Here is a 21,345-nt window from a genome sequence, read left to right as displayed (position 1 = left end):
GGGGTTGATTTGTGTATCCAAGTTATGTGTTCACATATTTGGGCATATAGAGAAAATATATCAAATTTCAGCATATTTGTAAATGATCTAGTAAATTTATTTGTTTTAGTCATTATTATATCTGACTTCTAGTAGAATTTTGAAATAGCTCACCATTCTACTGTTAATTTACTTTTATTTCTATTGATATCAAAAATTGCTAACAATTCATGTACATAAATACATGGATAATGAACATCCAATTTAGACATAAACATCTACTATCTTGTACATATTAAAAATAACCGATACTTCAAAATACAAGGTTCATAACTCCTAATAAGATCCAAGACTTTCTTGAGCAAAAGAAAGAAAAGAGAGAATGTAGACCATGCGATTGAAACAAAATGTTACAGTGACTATCATCTAATTCAAATATCACCCTACATGTAGGTTCCCAAGCAATTGTAGAAGTCCCTGCTTGGTGACAATTTAATAAGTGTAATGGTAAGTCAACTTAATTCTTCTATATTGCCCACTAAATCGAACCAAACTAAAATGAATGAACATCAATTTGAACCAGCTAATTATTCAATAAGAAAACTTGTATATCTAAATGTCAACTAAAATAATGAAAGTGAATTGAACCAAGTAATAAATTGAATCGACTGTCTCCATCTAAATATTATAAAACTTAAAGAATAAATTGAACCGAAGTCTAACTCTCTAATGCATTAAAGCTAGAATCTAAAGACAAATCCTCATTATAATTATAGTCAGGACGATAAACTCCCATCAACAACTCCATATTAGACTGCACATATAACAACAAACAAAATTGTTACGAGATTTAATTATCATGGTGAAGTAAGAAATATATAGAAAAGCGGTAGAAATTACCACTTGTTGATAATTTGGTGTGGAGTTACAACCAAAATTCATAATACTTTGTTGAGTAGGCATCGGGTCAAATATCTGAACCGCATCACATGTGAACACGGGATCACATATAACAATAAATAATATCATTACGGGATTTAATTATCATGATGAACTAAAAAATATATAAAAAAACGATAGAAATTACCACTTGTTGATCATTTGGTCTATAGGTACATCCAATATTCGTAACACTTTCTTGAATAGGCATCGGGTTAAATATCTGAACTGGATCATTTGTTGGCATGGGATCACTTGTTGCCATTGGAGAGATTGTACACTATAAACATATAAAGTAACAAGTTATTAAATAATGATTATTGAATATAACATAAATGAAAATTTTAAAATTGTAAGTCACTATACCTTCTTTCGAGGCCTGTAAATCTTCTTTTGTAGTCTTTTTTCTCGAGGACGCCCTTTTGATTTAGAATACACGGGATCACGGATGTCAGGTCGTGCATTGGCTTCACAGTCAACAATATAACTCGATCTCCTGGATCCCGAGTCTTTAACTTTACTAGTAGATGTTTCATGACATTTTTGTTCAACTTATATTCCTTCATCCATTGTCGTAAATGAGAGAAACCTTTTTCATCGACAACTGCATCATCGGCCAATTCTGTGAACTCATTACACAAAATGTCATAACGTTGTTGCTCAGGTTTAGTATCCCAAATCCCATAGTTCTTACTAATCTTGGTGTGACACCTTCTCACATCTTTTCTCGATCTCCTTAGAATATATTTATCGGGGATCGCCTCTACTTCATTTCGACATAAAACCACAAGTGAGTGTCGACACAATATTCCTCTGAACTCAAATAAAGTACATTCATACTTTATGTCACATGTACCCGGATGATATGAAACGTTGAAAGTATATTTTTTATTTTTTCCACGAATATTCTTCTTCCACTCTACAACGACATATTCAGAAACTTCACCAGATTCTATAACTTGTTCAAAGTCCAAGGAACATGACAATTTTCCAATCATTTCCTTTTGAAACTCCTTAAATTTTTCAAGTGTGTATACACTTTTAATTTGTATTTCAATGTCAAAAGGAGTCACACATTCAAGCTCAAACGTATATGACAAGAAATCTGCTTTAGATACTTTTTCAATCTTGTCTCTTAAAGCAACATTGTATTGCTCAACGAAAAGCTTTAATGTGGTTTTAGAGTTTACATATCCATCAAAAGAAGCATTCATGCCTTCACTACGTTGAGTACTAGACATTCCTGCCCAAAAATATCTTTTCACATACGCGGGAACCCATCGTTCTGTTTCAGCATAGAGATCATTCAACCAAGTGTTATCTTTCAATTCATATTTCTCTACCATACCTCTCCACTCACTTTGAAATTCTTCCGGACTAAATGTATTGTATATAACATCATGAAGCTCAGAGCTTATAGAGTGAAACTGCTTACATGGCTACCAAATCTTAAAGGAATCTTCTTCATTATATGCCAAATACACAACCGATGTCTTGTAGTAGGAAATATTTCCTCAATAGCAATTTTCATAGCTTTATCTTGGTCGGTAATAATGCCGATCGGAGCACGACCATCCATACAAGAAAACCATGTCTTATATAACCACATAAAAGATTCATTGTCTTCATAAGATAATAATGCAGATCCAAGTAGAATGGAATGCCCATGATGGTTAACACCGACAAAAGGAGCAAAAGGAAGACCATATTTATTTGTAAGATAAGTGGTATCGAATGTCACAACGTCTCCAAATTCTTTATATGCCTCTCTACTCATTCTGTCTGCACAAAAGACATTACGTAAGCAACCATCCTCATCTAAATCTATACTGAATACAAACCCGTTATTTAATCTTCGCATGCTGAGAAAGTATTGTTGGATTGTCGCACTGTCACCTTCACCAAGACGTAACCTCCTCACCTTTTCTATGTAATTCCTTGCATCTTTTTCTAGAAATGTCATATTCTCATGTCCACCGGCTGCAACCACGTGTTGTCGATAGCTTTGGTTAACTCTAATCCCTACTAAGTCCGAGATTTCAAGTTGTCTTTTAATATGTGGCTTTATCGACCTATTACATCTATAATAACTGGCTTTTCCAGGGCTAAGATCGTGATTGTGATCAAGACGGACGACAGTAATAGTCCATTTTCCATTATCTTCTACCTTAGCCCAAATTTTAACTTTACACCCTTTTTTAATAGTAGGTTGTGGTCGAACTAGATTATTTCGTTGAGATTTATTCTTATCACCTCTTCCACATGCTATTGATGTATATCTTAAAACCCCATCAATTTTTTTCGAAGATTTCTTTCTCACCGGAAATCCAACTTTTCTAGCATAACGAATACAATAATCATAAAATTCTTCAACACTACTGAATTCCATTCCATTTGTAGGCACTTCTATATTTTGATCATCTTTTTCTTCCCCTGCAACATCTTCTTTTGGTTCCCCCTCGGACACTAACTCACAAGCGTCAGTGTCATCATTATTAGGATACACTTTTATATTTAACATAACATAACCAAACATAAATTCACATCGCAAGAGAATACAACAAAATTTTAGAAAATATTCACTAAAACTTGTAAAGCAACTTGTACCTCCTACATTTCATTAATAACTAATGCTTATGTTTGTATTTATAGTTCACTAGATGTTGCTAAAAACTATAAGTTACTGACAATCTAATTTGTTTTTCGAACTTTGAGTGGGATACTTACTAGGTTAAACCAATATAAAACATATTAAGATGAAATATGAATCTCAATAAGTCATTATGAAGGAAACAATCAGACAAAATAACCTAAAGAATGAGAAGAAACCATAATTAGATCTTAAAAATAGTAAAATTATAACAAATATGAATTGTACTAAATAAGTATACAAAGAAAGGAAAATAGTCATACCAATCATAAAAGATAAGTAAAATCTTGAATAGGCTAACTCGTGAATCTTTTTTTTGGTTCAAACTCAATTACAAATAACTCTGAGTATAAAATTTTAGCAGCCATGATTAAATTACACTGCAATGGGGTACTCAAGTGGAACAATAAGGGATTGCAGTACCCATTATTTATTCTATGATTGCTAATATCTACTTCTAGCAAACAATGTTACTATCCATTTTTGTTGAGTGCATCAATTTGATTAGACCAAGTTTTGTGCAATTGTCCTTAACAAAAAAAAGTTTTGTGCAATTGATACAATATATGCAAAATATAATAATAATAATAATCTTCAAAAAAAAAGTGAAGATTAAGTGAGAAAACTGAATACAAAATTGATTTACCAGATTTTTTGATGATTAAATAGGAAGATGAATACAATTGTAGGATAGAAAATAGATCCAATGATCTTTGTCTTCTTCAATTGGGAGGAAGAAGATATCAGACGGGAGAGAGAGAGAAGAAGTTGGAGCTTTGGGTTACTTAAACTAGGGCAATATATTGCCCTAGTCAAGAAAAGATCCTGATCAATGAATGGTTTGAACGGTTTTTGATGGGGATAATACCATAGGGGTATCACGTCAGTTACTCAAACTCTTGAAGGACCTAAGTTGAATATCTCTATTTTCTTAAACACAAAATCATGGGAATAGTCTGTCTTGATGACGTGAGGTGCCACGTCATCAAGACGGACCAAAGTCGGACTCCAATTCGCCCTCAATAGACTTTTTGTTCTTTGTTTTGCTACAAAAATGTCCTTCTTATATAAGAGTCTCGATTGTCAAGACTTTATATTTCTTCGGCTCCTTTTAACCTTTTTCATTTTATCTACAAAGTCAAAACTTTCAGTTTTCTATTTTTATTTTCTTTCATAAAATTGAGTTATTGATTTCGTCTGACATTTAGATGAAGAAGAATGGAAAGGAAACAAGAGAGAAAGGTCTATTGGGATCAATCTAAAACATTATAAAGGAGAAATAAAGAGGAACGAAAGAGAAAGTTTTTTCCGAATGTTATTGAAGATAGAGATCTAGAGAAAGAGATCATTAATTACTATAAAGTCTTTGATCATTAGTTACCATAATGTGGATGCTAATAGAGTTGTCTGCTTATAGTACAAATGTTAGGTGTCCTTAGTCGCGCTCAATAGAGAATAGATATAAGAAAGGGAAAGAGAAAGAGAGATACGGAGAGAGACAAACACGCCAATAACCAGCAAACCATTTGTGATAAGGTTTAGCCAAGGATAAGAAAAGTAAATGAATTCAAAATAAAGAGTAAAAAAAAAAAGGAAAGTCTGAAGTTAACTTAAATGTTGGAAATGTGGTGTAGACCGTTACTTTGATGGTTATCTTTAGGGGATTATTTTGGTGTGTTCGCTAACTTCAGGTAGCATAATAGAATTAATCCTTTATATTTTTTGGAAAAATGGGAGGAAATATTTTTTTAGTTGAAATGTGGGAGGAAATTCTTGCCAAATTAATTGGTTCCCCTATCATGTGCTAAGAATTAATTTTTTTGTTTTAAGTCGGAAACCTTGGTAAAAATGCATTTTGTTAAAATCCATGAATTTAACTTGGAGTAGAAAAATTTATGACTTAACATATGGAGAGTGACCCGATTTTCTTTTGTCAAGAACAACAAACTTTTATAGGTTGTAGTTCACTACTAGTAAGGTATGCACGTGCTTGTAAAGGTTCACGTGTAAATTGACACATATTTTGCTTTTTGAACCTCTCGAGATTCTTTAGGTTGCATGAGTTTGCAAAGGTCTCCACAAGATTGAATAAGGAGCTGATGGTTAAAATAATAATGAATATGGAGTTCAAACATGAAAATATATCTAAATCTATTTAGCATGTCTTTTTCACAAAGAGGAACACAAGATTTGGTCTTCGGCCTAATGCATATATTTTTATTTTGTAGAGGAATCGGACACAAGACTCAATGTCCCATTGGTCTACATTTTCTACTTTACAAACTTGTAGATAGATCTTATATACTATGCGTCGACTTCTACAAACTTTAGAATGATCATTAATAAAAAGAATGATAAACCATTTTTGATAGAAAAAGGGAAAAATAACATTTCTGGATTGTACTTTCACTAACTTATAACATGCCTAATTTCCTAGATTTATAGATTTAAGAATCTACCTGTCCTCAAAAGAATTTGACATTTCCATTTTCTAACCGTTCATGTTATCATCTGTTATGAAATTTCGTAGGAAATTTGAAGATGGTAGAGGAGGAAAAGGGCACCCCCTCACTTTTTTTTTTAGCTTAACCATTTTTTCAGTATAAAAAAGGACATAAATGTTGAGAAAAACTGAGTTACTTTCAGACAATAACTTATCATGTTCACCTTTTTTCGGTACAATGCAGAGTCCATAGAAGTCCGTTAAGAACATCCACAACGACACTGGATAACACCAAAAAGTGGTGAAGATGATAATTCATCTTACATTAATTATGTGTTACTAACAAAGGTATAAGTAAGAATATTTATGGTAGTTATTTCGAACATATTAGTATAAATCCAATAGATTATAATATTAAATTTTCATTTTAGTTATAGATTTAAATTATTTTATTAGTTTATGTATGTATTACGGAAAAAAATAATGTCAATTTAATTGATATAAAGACCTTACACGAAATATTTTATAAAAATAAGACCGTAACGTGAAATTAAGAAGAAAATAAGACCTCGTATGAAACTCAAAATTTATAAAAGACGAGAAAGAAAATAAAAAGCACGGGACTCACACATTCATAAGTATTATGACCAAGGAATGAAATGTCGAAATATTTCGACCCAAATGGTCGAAATATTTCGGTTTTCAAATTAGGTAGACGACACTCTACTTACAGATGTTTCGAGCAGGATATCGTCCGAAATTTACCGAAATTTCGGTTGAAACTTCAAAACATTCAAAATCAGACTGAAAACTACCAAATCGATTCAACAAAAGTAACATTTTTGGTCGATTTCTTCTCCATCTGGTTTATCGAAACAATATTTGTCTATCTCCTTGATTGGAACTTGAAGAAAATTGAAGAGATTCGTGTTCTTCGTATGCAGAAGTCTTAGAGAGAGAAACAACGGCAGAGAAGAAGAAGAATCGCTATGAAACCCTAGTGGCTTAATGTTATATTTTGTGGAGGAGTTTTAAAAGCACCCATTTGAAGTGTTAAAAACACCCCATCAAGGCAAAATTCGTGAAATAGGAAAGAGGTGCTTTTAACACTTAGGAGAAGCGCCTATAAAACTATCATTTTGTGTATTCTGGTCCATCATTTTTATTTTTAAGTCAACATAATTGTTTGGTGTAGTAATTTACCCCCTTAAATAACTGTGGAAGTTAAAATAATTCAACTAAACCCCCCGATCTAAGTGTGAGATTGCAGATTACTTCCCTAACTAACAAATTATTTTACAAATCCATTAATTTTTTTTATTTTTGACCGATATGGGCTTCATAGTGGTGAAAGAGTCTTGTTATAAACAACCAAATCATATTTCTATCGTTTCCAAAGATTTGTAAAACTTTCACACTGACCGAAATGTTTCCACGAAATGTTTCCACTTTTGGATCAACCGAAGTTTCCACCGAAACCGAAGTTTCATTCCTTGATTATGACCCAAAAGCTCCATTGTTGCATGACAATTTCTTTTAAACAAATAGTAGCAACTGATTCCTCACTTCTTACATAATCACCCCTTGCATGTGTTGCTGATCCATACACTAACATTCATTAAACAACCATCGTTTTTTACAAAGCAGATAATTCAAGTTTGTTTGTTGTATCTTTTTTAACAAAATACTTATCGTGGGCTTTAATTGGCTTAAAATCTGGAAGATGATATTCTTCCCCATTCTAAAACGTGTAAGGAACATAACATCCGTGTGATGGAGTTTCTACAAAATAGTCGTTCCAAAGTCGATGGTGTTATTATTCTCTTCCACGATTAGTCGTTACATATGTCAAGGAATTGAACCCTTATGGTGTGGTTCATCCGTGTCATCTAATAAACGATGTATTATCCCATTGTTATTATAAAAGAAATATGCTACGATAGTTAGTTGCCTTTCGAATTTTTCAAGTTCAGAGTTAGAGCTATGGCAAGTATGAATCTTCAAAAGAATTCACTGTTTTGTTGCAAATAAGGTGTTGAGGAAGTATGTGATTTACGCTACAAGCCGTGATGGATTGTAAAGCTACATAAAATTACAGTTAAAAAACCGTCTCCTGAAGTCTTACAATTTGAAAAATTCCATTACCACTTACAAAATTTATTTCAATCAACCACATAAAATTACAATTTAAGAAAAAGGTGTCTCTTGAAGACTTACAATAGGTTAGATTCCTTACCTACTTACACTGTTTATTTCAATGCGCCACATAAAATTACAATTTAAAGAAATGTCTAGCGAAGTCTTACAATGTGAAATTCCTTATCAAATGACTCAACTGATTTCAATCCACCACATAATTTTTCTTTTCGAAAAAAAGTCTCATGAAATCTTACAATCTGACAAATTCCTTACCTAATTACATAATTATTTAAATCCACAATATAAAATTACAGTATCGAAAAGAAACGTCTAACAAAGTCTTACAATCTGACAGATTTCTTACCCACTTACATAATTTATTTCAATCCACCACATAAAATTACAGTTTTTTGGAAAAAAAAAACGTTCTCAAAGTCGTACAATTTGATATATTCCTTACCCACTTACACAACTTATTTCAATCCACCACATAAAATTATAGTTTTCGAGAAAACGTTTCCCGGAGTCTTACAATCTGACAGATTCCTTACCCACTTACCCACTTACACAGTTTATTTAAATCCACCATATAAATTTCTAGTTAAAAAAAAAGTCTCCAAAATCTTACAATCTAACAGATTTCTTATCCACTTATTACAAAATTATTCCCTTTTCATGTATGGTTACCCTTCTATTTATCGACAATATTCCCCGTTTCGTCCAAGCGGGGTCTGAAGTATTTACCTTATTAGGCAGAATGCCTTCTGCTGTGGGTTCGTTGTTGGGACTTAATCCAACACCTTATGGCACGAGCTTACGACAACCATGCAAATTTTTTGATGTAGTGAGTAATAGGCTCTGGTTTTTCGCCGTTCAAGAATTCTTGTTTAGGCAGTTCATACCATTCATACATAGTATTTAGATCTAAGATTTTCCATTGAGATCGATGAAAATTGGATAGACTCAATTTTCATTTTATGATACTATCTGCATGCAAGGTGTATATTGGGTGTCCTGGACTTGAACCAAAGACCTCGCCCGCGAAGTAAATCCTCGCACCTCAGACCCAACCAATTGGGAGAGAATCAATGGATTCTTTTTCGGGATCGATTCATCTTTCCCAAACGCTTTGGGCATGGCCAACTCCCATAGTGTGACGGGCGGTGTGTACAAGGCTTGGGAACGAATTCACCGCCGTATGGCTGACCGACGATTACTAGCGATTCTGGCTTCATGCAAGCGAGTTGCAACCTAAAATCCGAACTGAGGACGGGTTTTTGGGGTTAGCTCACCCTCGCTGGACCGCAAGCCTTTGTCCCGACCATTGTAGCATGTGTGTCACCACCTCCTATTTTTATGAAGAAAATGAATCTTTTTATCGAAAGATCAGAAAAAAAATCAGTATTTTCCGCGATGGACGAAAGCCTGACAGAGCAATGCTGCGTGGAAGTAGAAGGCCCACGGGTCGTGAACTTCTTTTTCTGGAGAAGAAGTAATGACGATATCTAGGGAATAAGCATCGGCTAACTCTGTGCCAGCAACCGCGGTAAGACAACGAAAAAAAACGTCTACCAAAGTTTTACAATATGAAAGATTCCTTACCCACTTGCACAATTTATTCAATCCACCACATAACATTACAGTTCAGAAAAAAAATGTCTACCGAAGTCTTACAATATGACAAATTCTTTGCTCACTTACACAATTTATTTCATTCCACCATATAAAATTACAGGTTTCGAGAAAAAACATTTCTTGATGTCTTACAATCTGACAGATTCCTTACCCACTTACACAATTATTTCAATACACCACATAAAATTACAGTTTCGAAAACACATTTTCCTAAATCTTACAATCGGATACCCGTTACACAATATATTACCATCTACAACCTAATTTCTTTCAACAAAAAAAAAAAAAAAAAAACATTATTTCAACTTTATATATATTTTTTTTTGATGAGAAGTGTTACTATTACTTATTAGGGTCAGATTTTTTTTCTAAACCCGGGAACCGAACAAATTCCCATCTCCAATTTGAAAATTTTGGGGGAAAGTTCCCTCTTAATTTTTTTTGGCAGAAATCTCAGGTCCCACTGTCAAAAGGAAACCTAGTCGATTTCTCATCCATCATCTCACGACTTCAGGTTAGTTAATCAGATTTAGGGTTTCTCATTATCACATTTGAACGCCATTGACTTCCAATCTTCACTTCTAGGCTCGGGCTGCTGCACAAATCCTGGTTTGTTTCTACACTATTCCATCAATTTGACCTTCTAACGGCAGGTTTAGAAACTCTAATTTTGGGCAATTCAATCAATTTTAGGTTTATTTCCATGATCATCTTCAACACCCTTGAACTCGATTCTTTAATACCAGGCTTTGGCTGCTGCTACAGCACAAATCCAGGTTAGTTCCATCACTTTCCATCAATTTTCACCTTCTAACAGCAGGTTTAGAACTCTAATTTTGTGCAGTTCGGTCAATTTTAGGGTCAGTTCTATCAATTTACACAAGTTATTTGCCTGAAATTAGGTTATATATATATATATATATATATATATATATATATAGTCTCTTGAATTTGATTGGACTTAGAATTTGTGCCTGCACAATGAGATGTTTCTCGTGTTATACCATATTGGTTTGAAGATGCTCATCAAGTGTCTGATCAAATGTCTGTGAATAATGATTGATAGGCATATGAGAAATCCATAACTCCCAACACCTCTTTTGTTATAGCCATCTGATATATAAATATAAAATCACTAAGCAATCTGAACTTGTTCTTATTTAACTTATTAAAAATCACAGTTAACGATAAAAACTACTAAAACTGCATCATAAGAATAGTTAAGACTATGGCAGAAAAACTGACTTTACAGGAAATGTACTGCTAAATTAAACAAAGTAGTCCTGAATATTAACTAGGATGTTCGGGTAGGGTTGTCGTCGAGATAAGTGAGATGGAGAAAAACTTAGGTAGTCTGTGTCTCGGAACTTGTCTCATGTTTATCTAAATCTAGGAATGAAGGGACAACATGTTTTTATGTTAGTGCCTTTCCATAACTTGGGTAGCCACTTACTCAATTTGAACTTTGACGCCTACCCTTAACTTCAAGTTTGAGTAAGGCAGCAACTTTCGGACATCTAAAATATTCTCGAGAGCATAAAGACTCTAGTCAATCAAATTTGTCTCTTAAGATACAACACGTCAGCAGCTTGAACAAGTAATCGAAATTCTCCATTGAAGGGTTAAAAGGATGGACACTAGAAATCATGTGGACAAAACCAGCAATAGACTCTCCATAGACAATGGAAGACAGAATAGTTTGAGTAAAATTAGATTGCTAAATGGACAACCAAAACATTGGATCAATCCCAGATTATACACTGTAAGACAAAGTGATAAAGAATCGAAATCAATCTCATTGACAATCTAATCCGTAACTTATTATTTATGTAGGATAATTCTACCAAATGATAACCCCAAAGGAATTACAGCCCTCGATCTGGGTGTCATTCCACTTGTTGAGATACGAAACCATAAAGGGAAAAAAGTGGTTGACCCGAGCTGTAGATGCTACCTGCATCTTTCTTGACAACGAGAAATGTTAAGAGTCATGAAAGTTCTTTATTGCGAGCGAAAAAGAGTTTGATGGAGAGACCTGAACCTGTTCTCTAACCATCCAATTGGTTCTGCTGCTGCTATATAGCAGCAGCTCGGTTTCTGTTGCTGCTGCCAATAGCAGCAGTTGCAGCTTGGGTCTGCTGCTGCTATAGCAGCAACAGCTTGTTCTGTAAAATCGAAATTTGTTTTCCTCTCTATTCCGTCAGCCCTTATCGATCAAAAACAGTAAATATAATGAAGAAGAACCGACAAACACTAACAGTCATCTTTTTCCTCCATCATAAAACTTCAAGGTAAAGCTTCTTTTCTCCACTTCTTTTCTCGTTTTTCGTTTGAACATTACATTGTTTTGACATTTCAGCCATGATTTTATTTTTCAGATGGATAAAAATTGGATATATTAATATAGGCCAACTAAAGAGTACATTGGTGGGTCCTAATTTCATACATTTGAACCCTAAATACCTACTAGTAAAGATAAGTTTGCAATCGAATCAAGTTTCATACTAAAAATCATATTACATACAAGAAAATTTGTGTTGATATTATCCAAAGTTAACCTTCTGTATAATCTGTGTTGATATTATCCAAAGTTGTACCTTTGAAAACTAGATTATGTATTATGTCTATTAGTTATCTGCTTGAAATTAGGTTATGTGTATGTATATATTCCTTAGAATTTGCTGGAACTTTGAATTTTTTGCTTGCACATTAGGATGGTTCTCTTATGTCATTTTGTTTATACCATATTACTTTTAGGAGAATTAAAAGCCAATATAGTCAGAGAAGTTACTCGTGCATAAAACTTTTGAAGACATGACAAACAAAAACAACAACGTATCCCGCCAAAAATCCTTCTCAACTAATGACGATATAATTTTAAGTACAAAGTATCTTGGGGCATCTCAAGATTCAATATCGGGCATGAATCAAAGCAAAGATCAATTATGGGCTCGTATTGCTAAAGAATTTAATGCCGAGATGGAAATATCTGGTGGGTTATGCAGAACAGATAGGTCTTTACAAAGTCGTTGGGCTCTGATCACTAAAGCTGTTTCTAAATTTCGAAGATGTGTCCGGCAAATTGAAAATCGAAGTCAGAGTGGTACTAATGAGCTAGACACTGTAAGTACATTTACATATATATTACAAAAAAAGTGAAAAAAATATACTTAATACATTTAATTTAATTTTTTTTAACCTTGTAGCTAACACAAGCAAGAGAGTTGTTCCGACAAGATGTAGATGGGAAAAAAGTGTTCCAGTATGATCATGTATGGCCTATACTAAAAGATTGTGAAAATTTTGCCGTGGCTGGTCGAAAAAGAAGAATTATTCCGTATTCGTCTGATGGAACTCAGTTAGGAACGCCTACATCTAGTTCTCCTAGGTCAGCATTCTTTGTTAATCTTGATGCAGATGATAACCAAACATCAACAGATGACTCTAGTCGACCAACTGGAAGAAAGAAAGAGAAGACGAGAAATAGGGAGGATGAAGAAAAATTTAGAGAACTTTCTCCGATTCACAATCAGGGCGATGAAGTCGTTGAGATTCTGAAAATGGACGAGACAGAAAGACATGAAAGGTATGCCCAAGAAGATAAAATTTTTGAGAACGAACATCAACTTGAAATGGTAAAAGCTATAAATGAACGGAAAAAAATTGAAAATGAACGCAAAAAGATGGAGTATACCGTTATGCAAATGGATATCGATTCTATTAGAAATCCGGTACAACGTGAATACTTTCGAATTGAACAACAAGAAATACTTTTAACGAGAAGAAATATTAGAAGAGGTGGTACATCATCTGATGTTAATCCTAATAATTCCAATAACATTAACCAACATGGAGGTGGTCCAGGTGGGTATGGTGGTGAGTTTGGTGGTACGTCCGTAGCTGAAAAATGAGGTGGCTACATCGGTGGGTGCAAACGTGATTTTTTTTTTGTTAAACTGTGCAAACGTGGTTATGGAGGCGATTGTTTACTCTAGTACTAGAGAAGTAGTTTGAATTTGTAGTTTTAGTAAAATGTTGTGTCTTAGTATTAAGTCTTTATTAATAGAATTAAGTCTTGTAATCTAATTAGCATTTTAATAGATTAATTGTGGTAATATATAATCTGATTTTATTTTAAGAATAGGAGTTAAAAATGATAAAATAAAATTTGTTGAGTTAGATAGTGATTTTGTAGAATTTTTAAAGTTGTCTTTAGACTTCATAACACAAGGAGATTTATGGTGTGTTTGGTTGCAGGATTCCTAAGTAGGATTCCTATTAAAAGTGGAATTTGGTAGGAATCATGAATCCTTGGTCTGTTTGGCTACCAAGAATCCTAGGACTCTTGAATCCTAAGGATTCCTAATTCCAAAATTTGTATTGGACCAAAATCCCACCCTACCCCTTAGGATTTGCTAGGATTTTGGATTAATGAACCTAAATTTCACACTTAAAATTAAAAAAAAAATATTTCCTTCTACAAAATCATTATTTTTTTTCAAAATCATTATTTTTTTCAAAATTCATATTTTTTTCTAAAGACATTTAAAAATACTCAAATAATAATAAATTACAGAATTCTTAGTTGCCAAACAAGCCAAAATATATTACTTGGATTCATGAATCCGTGGAATCATGAATCCTAAGGACTCATGAATCCGCGGATTCATGATTCCGCCATCCAAACACACCATTAGTGAAAATTCCTATTTGGTGTTTATTTGGAGTGAACCATTGGGATGTTTTAATGGCTTGCCGGTCTGGCATAGACGCCATAAGCCATCCTTGTCGTGTTCAGGGGTCATCAATAATTGTGTTGACACGATCGGTTAGTTACCACAAGACTCTAACATTCAAATTTCTTCATTAATTCTGCCACACGAAAGAGTGAAGAGAGAGAGAGAGAGAGAGAGAGAGAGAGAGAGAGGTAAAACTACTATTACTACAACCAACTGAAGTTAAGGAGTACAAACCAAACTTGTTAGCACCATTCATCATAATAAACAAGAAAATAAACTACCTCATCACTCAGAGAGGAATTAAATTAACACCCAACAAGAACAAGGCAAAATAAAAATAAATATAATGCTGCTTGGCCCGAAAGTGAGCGGACTACAACACGAAAGTTGACGTGAACGGACCTCTCTTGGTCTGGACGTTTTTCTCTCCTAATGTCCGAACCAATAGGAGCAAGCTTCCATTTTCAGACCAAATAGCATTTTGGAATAAATATTAGTGAAACCGTAGTAAACTGATCATGAGCTTGGAGTAAGAGTTAAACTCCTATTACTCTAAGGTGTCGTTTGACAACACTAAAATAAGTTATTTTTTGCTTATTTAAGTAGAAAAGTCAAAAAGTTAGTTTGGTACGCAAAAGGTTACCGACTTCATTTAAGTTAAAATTTGACTTTCTTTTATAGTTAAAATTTTTAGCTTTTGTCTTCAAAGTAAAGTAACTTTTTTTTGAGACATGCATGAGTTTTACTTGACGAAATTTTTTTTGTCTATCTCCGCTCCACTACCACAACTAAACTTCTACCATACCATTCTACCCCCACCACCACCACAACAAGCATCGCACCTCCCCCACCACCCTACCTCAACTACCACCACCACACCTTAACCACCACCTTCGTACCACCACCACCACACCTCGACAACAACCACCTCGTAGCTCCACCACCACCACGGTACCTTCACCACCACCACCACGGTACCTTCACCACCACCACCACCACCACCATACCTCCATCATTACCACCTGCATATCTTATCCACCACCTTTACCACCATCACCATACCACCACCACCATAACTCCGTCACTATAACTCATGTACTTTACCCACCGCCACCACCACTGTATCCCAACCACCACCGTATTTCCTCCAACACCACCACCATACTTCCACCACCACCATACTTTCACCACCACAATCGCCACCATCATACCTCTACCACCACCATCAAACCTTAACCACCACCACACCCCATAACCATACCTTCATCGCACCACCAATATCACCACTACTTCGTATACGAGAGTAATCGTGGAAATCATAAACAAATTCAATTAAAATCAAGTATCTCTATGAGAAAGAAAAATAAAATTATCAAAAGTAAATTGAGTTACCAAACTAACTTTTTGACTTTTTTTTACTTATAAGTAACATTTTTGCCACATATAATTTTGAAACTTTTTTTTTTTACCTTTTTATAGAAAAAGAACTTCTACTACAAGCAAAAATAATTCTACTTTTGTTTGTCAAACGACACCTAAATTTCATAATTTTAATCATCAAGACCCATGAATTGATTCTGCCAAAATGTTCCCATTTTCAGTTTCAGAAAGCAAGAAAATGAAGACAATTTAGGTGGTGGTGAGTATTGTGAGAAGTTTGAAGTTTTGGATGTGTTTGTGGGCTTTAAATAGGTAAGGAAGGGTGGGAATTGAATAGATTCAAAATATTATATTTCCAAGAAATATCCAATGCTGTTATAAGTATTGGCTGCCCATAATGTATGACATATGGGTACCTTTAGCATTACGTTACCCAAGGTGCCTATAGGGTTACTTATGGAGATAATGTTTAATTAAGCAAAAGAGATATTTAATAGGCAATATGGATCAGATGGTTTTGCATGGCAACTAAAGGTGGCACTTCATCAACACACCTCATCTCCTCTTCACACCTCACCTCCTCATGTGCCTATATATACATCCCTCTATTACATATGAGAATATATAGTTTTCATCTTCTCTTTCCACTTCATACACTCTTGTAATTGGTGAAAGAGATATCACTTGCATATATAATCAGTAAACTTTCAATATTTTGCCTTAAACTCTCTACTATTATATTACACCAAACACACTACGTTATCAGCACGATGCTCTAACCAAGTGGGGAAATAATTCCAGTTACAGACGAAGGGTTGTCTTGAAGTCAGTTTGAAGATCAAAGTAAGTTGTGTTATTACTTTTCAAATGTCGAACCTAACTAATATAAATTTTGCAGTTCTTGACCTAACAGGAAGGAACTATCTTAATTGGGCTCCCGATGTTGAATCTCATTTAGAGGAAAAGAATCTAAAGAAAACCATAGCAGAGGGAAATAATGAAACTTCTCAGAATCGTGCGGCTGCACTGAATTTTATCCGACACCATCTATGTGAAGATCTAAAGTCAGAATGTTTAAATATGAGAGACCCTTTATTGTTATGGATCGGTTTAAAGAAATGTTTTGACCATTAAAAAGAGTTATCCTTCCTAAGGCTTTAAATGACTGGCTGCATCTGAGACTGCAGGATTATAAAACTGTTTCTGAGTATAGTTCTATTCTGTTTAAAATAACGACAAAATTGGTACGTTGTGGTTTCCTGTTAGTGAAGAACAAATACTGGAGAAAACATTTTCTACTTTTCATGTATCCAACATGAATCTGCAAGAACAGTACAAAAATATGAATTTTAAATATCATTCTGATTTAATTTCTTATCTACTTGTTGCGGAACAAAATAGAGAAGTTATTATGAAAAATCAAGAGGCTCGTCTAACAGGTTATTCAGAAGTATCTGAAACCTATGTGACATCTTATGGACGAGGTGGTCGTGGCAACGATCACAACAAAAATAATAGAGGCGGTGGCTACCACTCTAGAGGGCGTGGTCGTGGCAACAATCACCAAATAGATACCAGAGATGGTGGCTACCACTCTGGAGGACGCGGACGTGGGGATAGTCAAAATTGGAATAACGGAGATGGTGGCTACCACTTTAGTGGACGTGGTCGTGGTTACGGCCGTGGTCGTCGAGGACGTTAGAATAACTCGAGTACTAAACCTCATCTATTTAGCCGACAAGACAAAGAAAAGGGGCATTAAATGAACCATCTGAAATGCAAACTAAGTCATGTTATAGATGTGGCATGACACGTCATTGGCAAAGGACCTGTAAAACTGAAACCATCTGGTAGATCTTTACCAAGCGTCGTTAAAGAAATCAACGGCCAATACAGAAATGAACCAGATGAAGATATGTGGGTCCTCCTATAACACTGGATTAGATGTGTCTGATTTTCTAGTTGATGAAGTGGAAATTCATCATACTGAATCACAAACCGAGTTATTTCCTGTTGATTATGGCTGTAATCTTGAAATTTCAAAAGATTGTGTCCCAGCAGCCGAAAGAGATATATACGATGGTAGCTTTGATCATCGACCTCCCGCTGAATTTGACAAACTATTTGATGAAGAATTTGACAAAATTTTCCCAGAATAGTGTTATATTTGTATATATTACTTTGTTTCTTAAAAAATTAATGTAATATTGTCATGTTCATATAATACAAATATGTTATAATCTTACGTCTTATTTTTGTGTACATAAGGTATGAATTGCAGAAAGACAATATCAAAAGTTGATGAGGATATATGTGTAGTTGATAGCGGAACTACAAACTCTATCTTTCGAAACAATAAATATTTTGAGACCTTGAAGTTATACAAGGCTAATGCGATAACAATCGCTGGTTCATCTAGTCTCATTGAAGGCTCTGGTAGAACAACTATAATATTACCGCATGGTACGAAAATAACCATTGATGACGCATTGTTTTCAACCAAGTCTTTGAAAAAATTATTAAGCTTTAAAGACATTCGTCGAAATGGTTACCACATTGAGACTAGAGATGAAAATAATGATTTAGAGAAACTGTCGACTCTAGTGTGGTGACACTTTGGCATGATCGTTTGGGACATCCTAGATCTACCATGATGAGTAGAATAATCCAAAATTCTCAAGGACACCCATTACAGAACTAGGAGTTTCTGATAAGTAAAGATTTTAATTGTAAATCCTGCTCTCTTGGTAAATTGATTGTAAAACCATCTTTCACAAAAGTTCATATAGAATCTCCTAAATTTTTGGAAAGGATTCAAGGAGATATTTGTGGTCCTATTCACCCATCATGTGGACCATTTAGATATTTTATGGTATTAATTGATGCATATACCAAATGGTCTTACGTTAATCTTTTATCAATACGTAATAATGCTTTTCCACGATTACTAGCTCAGATTATTAGACTACGTGCTCATTTTCCAGATTTTCCTATAAAAAAGATACGTCTTGATGGGGCAGGAGAATTTACATCAAAGGCTTTTGATGCTTACTGTCAGGCAGCTGGTATTGATCTTGAACATCCGGTAGCACATGTTCATACCCAGAATGGTCTAGCAGAATCATTCATAAAACAACTACAACTAATTGCAAGACCAATGTTGATGAAAACTAAATTGCCTATTTCGGCATGGGGATCTGCAATATTACATGCTGCAGCTTTGATCCGTCTTAGGCCTAGAGCAAATAGTTATTCTCCGTTACAACATGTTTTGGGTCATCAACCAAATATTACACATTTACATGTGTTTGGGTGTGCAGTGCATATCCATATTTCACCTCCAAAACGTACTAAATTTGGACCTCAGCGGCGGTTGGGTATATATGTTAGTTTTGACTCACCATCTATTATAAGATATCCCGAACTTATGACAGGTGATACTTTTACCGCACGGTTTGCGGATTGTCATTTTGATGAGACAATTTTCCCACCATTAGGGAGAGAAAATTCGTCTACATCGGATAATAAACAAAATGATTTATGTTGGCATACAAAATTTTTATCTTATCTAGACCCTCGAACTAGTCAGTCAGAACTAGAAGTAGAGAGGATAATACATTTGCAAGGCATTGCAAATAAACTACCTGATGCATTTAATGAGGCTGCAAGGGTAACATAATCATATATCCCAGCTGCTAATGCTCGTGCACGAATTAATATTCCTGAAGGACTAGGAGAAACTGCTATAGCAAATGAGTCGTCTAAGCCACGTTAGAAACGTGGACGACCAATTGGTTCTAAAGATACTATTCCTAGAAAGCGGAAGAACCAATCACAAAATAATAGTTCTCTAGAAGAGATTATTGATACACCCACACTTTCTGAACAAATACCCCTTGAAGAGGGTAAAGCCCTTGATGAGGCAGAGATACAAAACAATGAGGAAGTCTCTATAAATTATGAATGCTCAAAAGAAGTGTGGGACCTAAATGAAACAATTATCGACGAGGTATTCCCTTTTACAATAGCAACTTCAATTCTGAAAGAAAATGATGATTATGAACCACGCTCTATTGAGGAATGTCGACAAAGATCCGATTTGTCGAAATGGAAAGATGCAATTCAGGCAGAACTAGATTCACTCAATAAGCGTAGTGTTTTTGGACCAGTGGTCCTCACACCTAAGGATGTAAATCCAGTTGGGTTTAAATGGATTTTTGTGAGAAAACACAATGAAAATAACGAAATTGTTCGCTACAAAGCACGACTTGTGGCACAGGGTTTTCTACAAAAACCTGGGATAGAGTATGAGGAAACATATTCTCCTGTTATGGATGCCATTACATTTGGATATTTAATCAGTCTAATCGCTCAAGAAGAACTCGATATGCATCTACTAGATGTCGTTACTGCATATCTATATGGCAATCTAGATACTGATATTTATATGAAGGCCCCTGAAGGATTCAAGTTACCTGAAGGAAAATCACGTGTCATGTATTCACTTAAACTTAATAGAGCCTTATATGGTTTAAAGCAATTAGGGCGAATGTGGTACAATCGTCTCAGTGAATACTTGACCAAGGAAGGTTATGTAAATGATCTGATTTGTCCATGTGTGTTCATCAAGAAATCAGATATTGGATTTGCTATCATTGCAATATATGTTGATGGTATAAACCTAATTGGGACAGTTGAAGATGTCTCAAAAGCTGCAGAATATTTGAAAAAAGAATTTGAGATGAAAGATCTTGGAAAAACAAAATTCCGCATTGGTTTACAAATTGAGAGGAGCACAAGTGGCATACGTGTTCATCAAAATTTATATACTGAAAAAGTCTTGAAAAGATTTCACATGGACACTTCATATCCTCTTAGTATTCCATGGTTGTCAGATCTCTAGATACTATAAAAGATCCTTATCATCCTAAAGAAGATAATGAAGCACTACTTGGTCCTGAAGTACCATATTTAAGAGCAATCGGTGTTTTATTATATTTGACTCAATGTAATAGACTTGACATTTCTTTTGCAGTAAATTTATTGGCCAGATTCAGTTTGGCACCAACAAAACGACATTGGATGGGAGTAAAGCATATTCTCCGATACCTTCGAAGAACTATTGATATGGGGTTATTCTATTAGAAGAATTCCTCTGACGGTTCACAAGTGGCAGGATATACTGACGCAGGATATCTATCTGATCCACATAAAGGAGTTTCACAAACAGGTTATGTTTTTACTAGTGGTGGTACAACTTTCTCTTGGCGATCAAGTAAGCAAAGTATGCCCGCTACATCTTCTAACCACTCGGAGATTATTGCTCTTCATGAAGCTACCAGAGAATGTGTATGGCTAAGGTCTATTATCAACCATATTAGAATTTCATGTGAACTCCCTGAAATTACAAAGTCACCTACCATTATTTATGAAGACAATGC

General features: G+C 34.6%; 3 protein-coding genes and 1 long non-coding RNA gene across 6 annotated transcripts; 1 reads left to right on the top strand and 3 right to left on the bottom strand.

Moving 5' to 3' along the window:
• Window positions 1-548: 548 nt before the first annotated feature.
• On the bottom strand, window positions 549-3,384 carry LOC147567623 (uncharacterized). The gene is made up of 4 exons (XR_015237832.1): window positions 1,285-3,384; window positions 1,067-1,198; window positions 880-954; window positions 549-793 (listed from the first exon to the last, which is right to left on the bottom strand). It is a non-coding gene; the product is annotated as an uncharacterized LOC147567623 (long non-coding RNA).
• LOC147567624 (protein FAR1-RELATED SEQUENCE 1-like) lies at window positions 1,263-2,264 on the bottom strand. The gene has a single exon (XM_086657453.1). The coding sequence runs from the start codon at window positions 2,262-2,264 to the stop codon at window positions 1,263-1,265; it is 1,002 nt and encodes a 333-aa protein (XP_086513579.1).
• On the bottom strand, window positions 2,333-3,454 carry LOC147567622 (protein FAR-RED IMPAIRED RESPONSE 1-like). The gene has a single exon (XM_086657452.1). It carries the CDS (start codon window positions 3,452-3,454, stop codon window positions 2,333-2,335), a length of 1,122 nt encoding a protein of 373 aa, XP_086513578.1.
• Window positions 3,455-10,110: 6,656 nt separating this feature from the next.
• Window positions 10,111-13,961, top strand: LOC147567621 (uncharacterized). Of its 3 annotated transcripts, none has more exons than XM_086654224.1 (4): window positions 10,111-10,299; window positions 10,479-10,561; window positions 12,543-12,908; window positions 12,992-13,961. In XM_086654224.1, exons 3-4 carry the CDS (start codon window positions 12,600-12,602, stop codon window positions 13,694-13,696), a joined length of 1,014 nt encoding a protein of 337 aa, XP_086510350.1. In that variant the 5' UTR covers window positions 10,111-10,299; window positions 10,479-10,561; window positions 12,543-12,599; the 3' UTR covers window positions 13,697-13,961. The 3 variants fall into 3 exon arrangements, with proteins under 3 accessions (XP_086510350.1, XP_086510349.1, XP_086510351.1); XM_086654223.1 differs by having other exon boundaries at window positions 10,119-10,394; XM_086654225.1 differs by lacking the exons at window positions 10,111-10,299; window positions 10,479-10,561 and adding an exon at window positions 11,971-12,076 and having other exon boundaries at window positions 12,598-12,908.
• The last annotated feature ends 7,384 nt before the right edge of the window (window positions 13,962-21,345 follow it).

Source organism: Eschscholzia californica, unplaced genomic scaffold (genome assembly GCF_041429995.1).
Source record: "Eschscholzia californica isolate CP2 unplaced genomic scaffold, dmEscCali1.0.p SCAF_1, whole genome shotgun sequence".
Taxonomy (NCBI): Eukaryota; Viridiplantae; Streptophyta; class Magnoliopsida; order Ranunculales; family Papaveraceae; genus Eschscholzia; species Eschscholzia californica.
Note: the sequence above shows the minus strand (reverse complement) of the source record. Positions and strands in the feature narration are given on the sequence as shown.

Excerpts from the sequence above, each read along its gene's own strand:
- LOC147567624 (XM_086657453.1), bottom strand. The coding sequence starts at position 2,264 with ATGGTAGAGAAATATGAATTGAAAGATAACACTTGGTTGAATGATCTC.
- LOC147567622 (XM_086657452.1), bottom strand. The coding sequence starts at position 3,454 with ATGTTTGGTTATGTTATGTTAAATATAAAAGTGTATCCTAATAATGAT.
- LOC147567621 (XM_086654224.1), top strand. The coding sequence starts at position 12,600 with ATGACAAACAAAAACAACAACGTATCCCGCCAAAAATCCTTCTCAACT. Across the intron at positions 12,909-12,991 it reads GTACTAATGAGCTAGACACT|CTAACACAAGCAAGAGAGTT; the intron begins GTAAGTACATTT and ends TTAACCTTGTAG.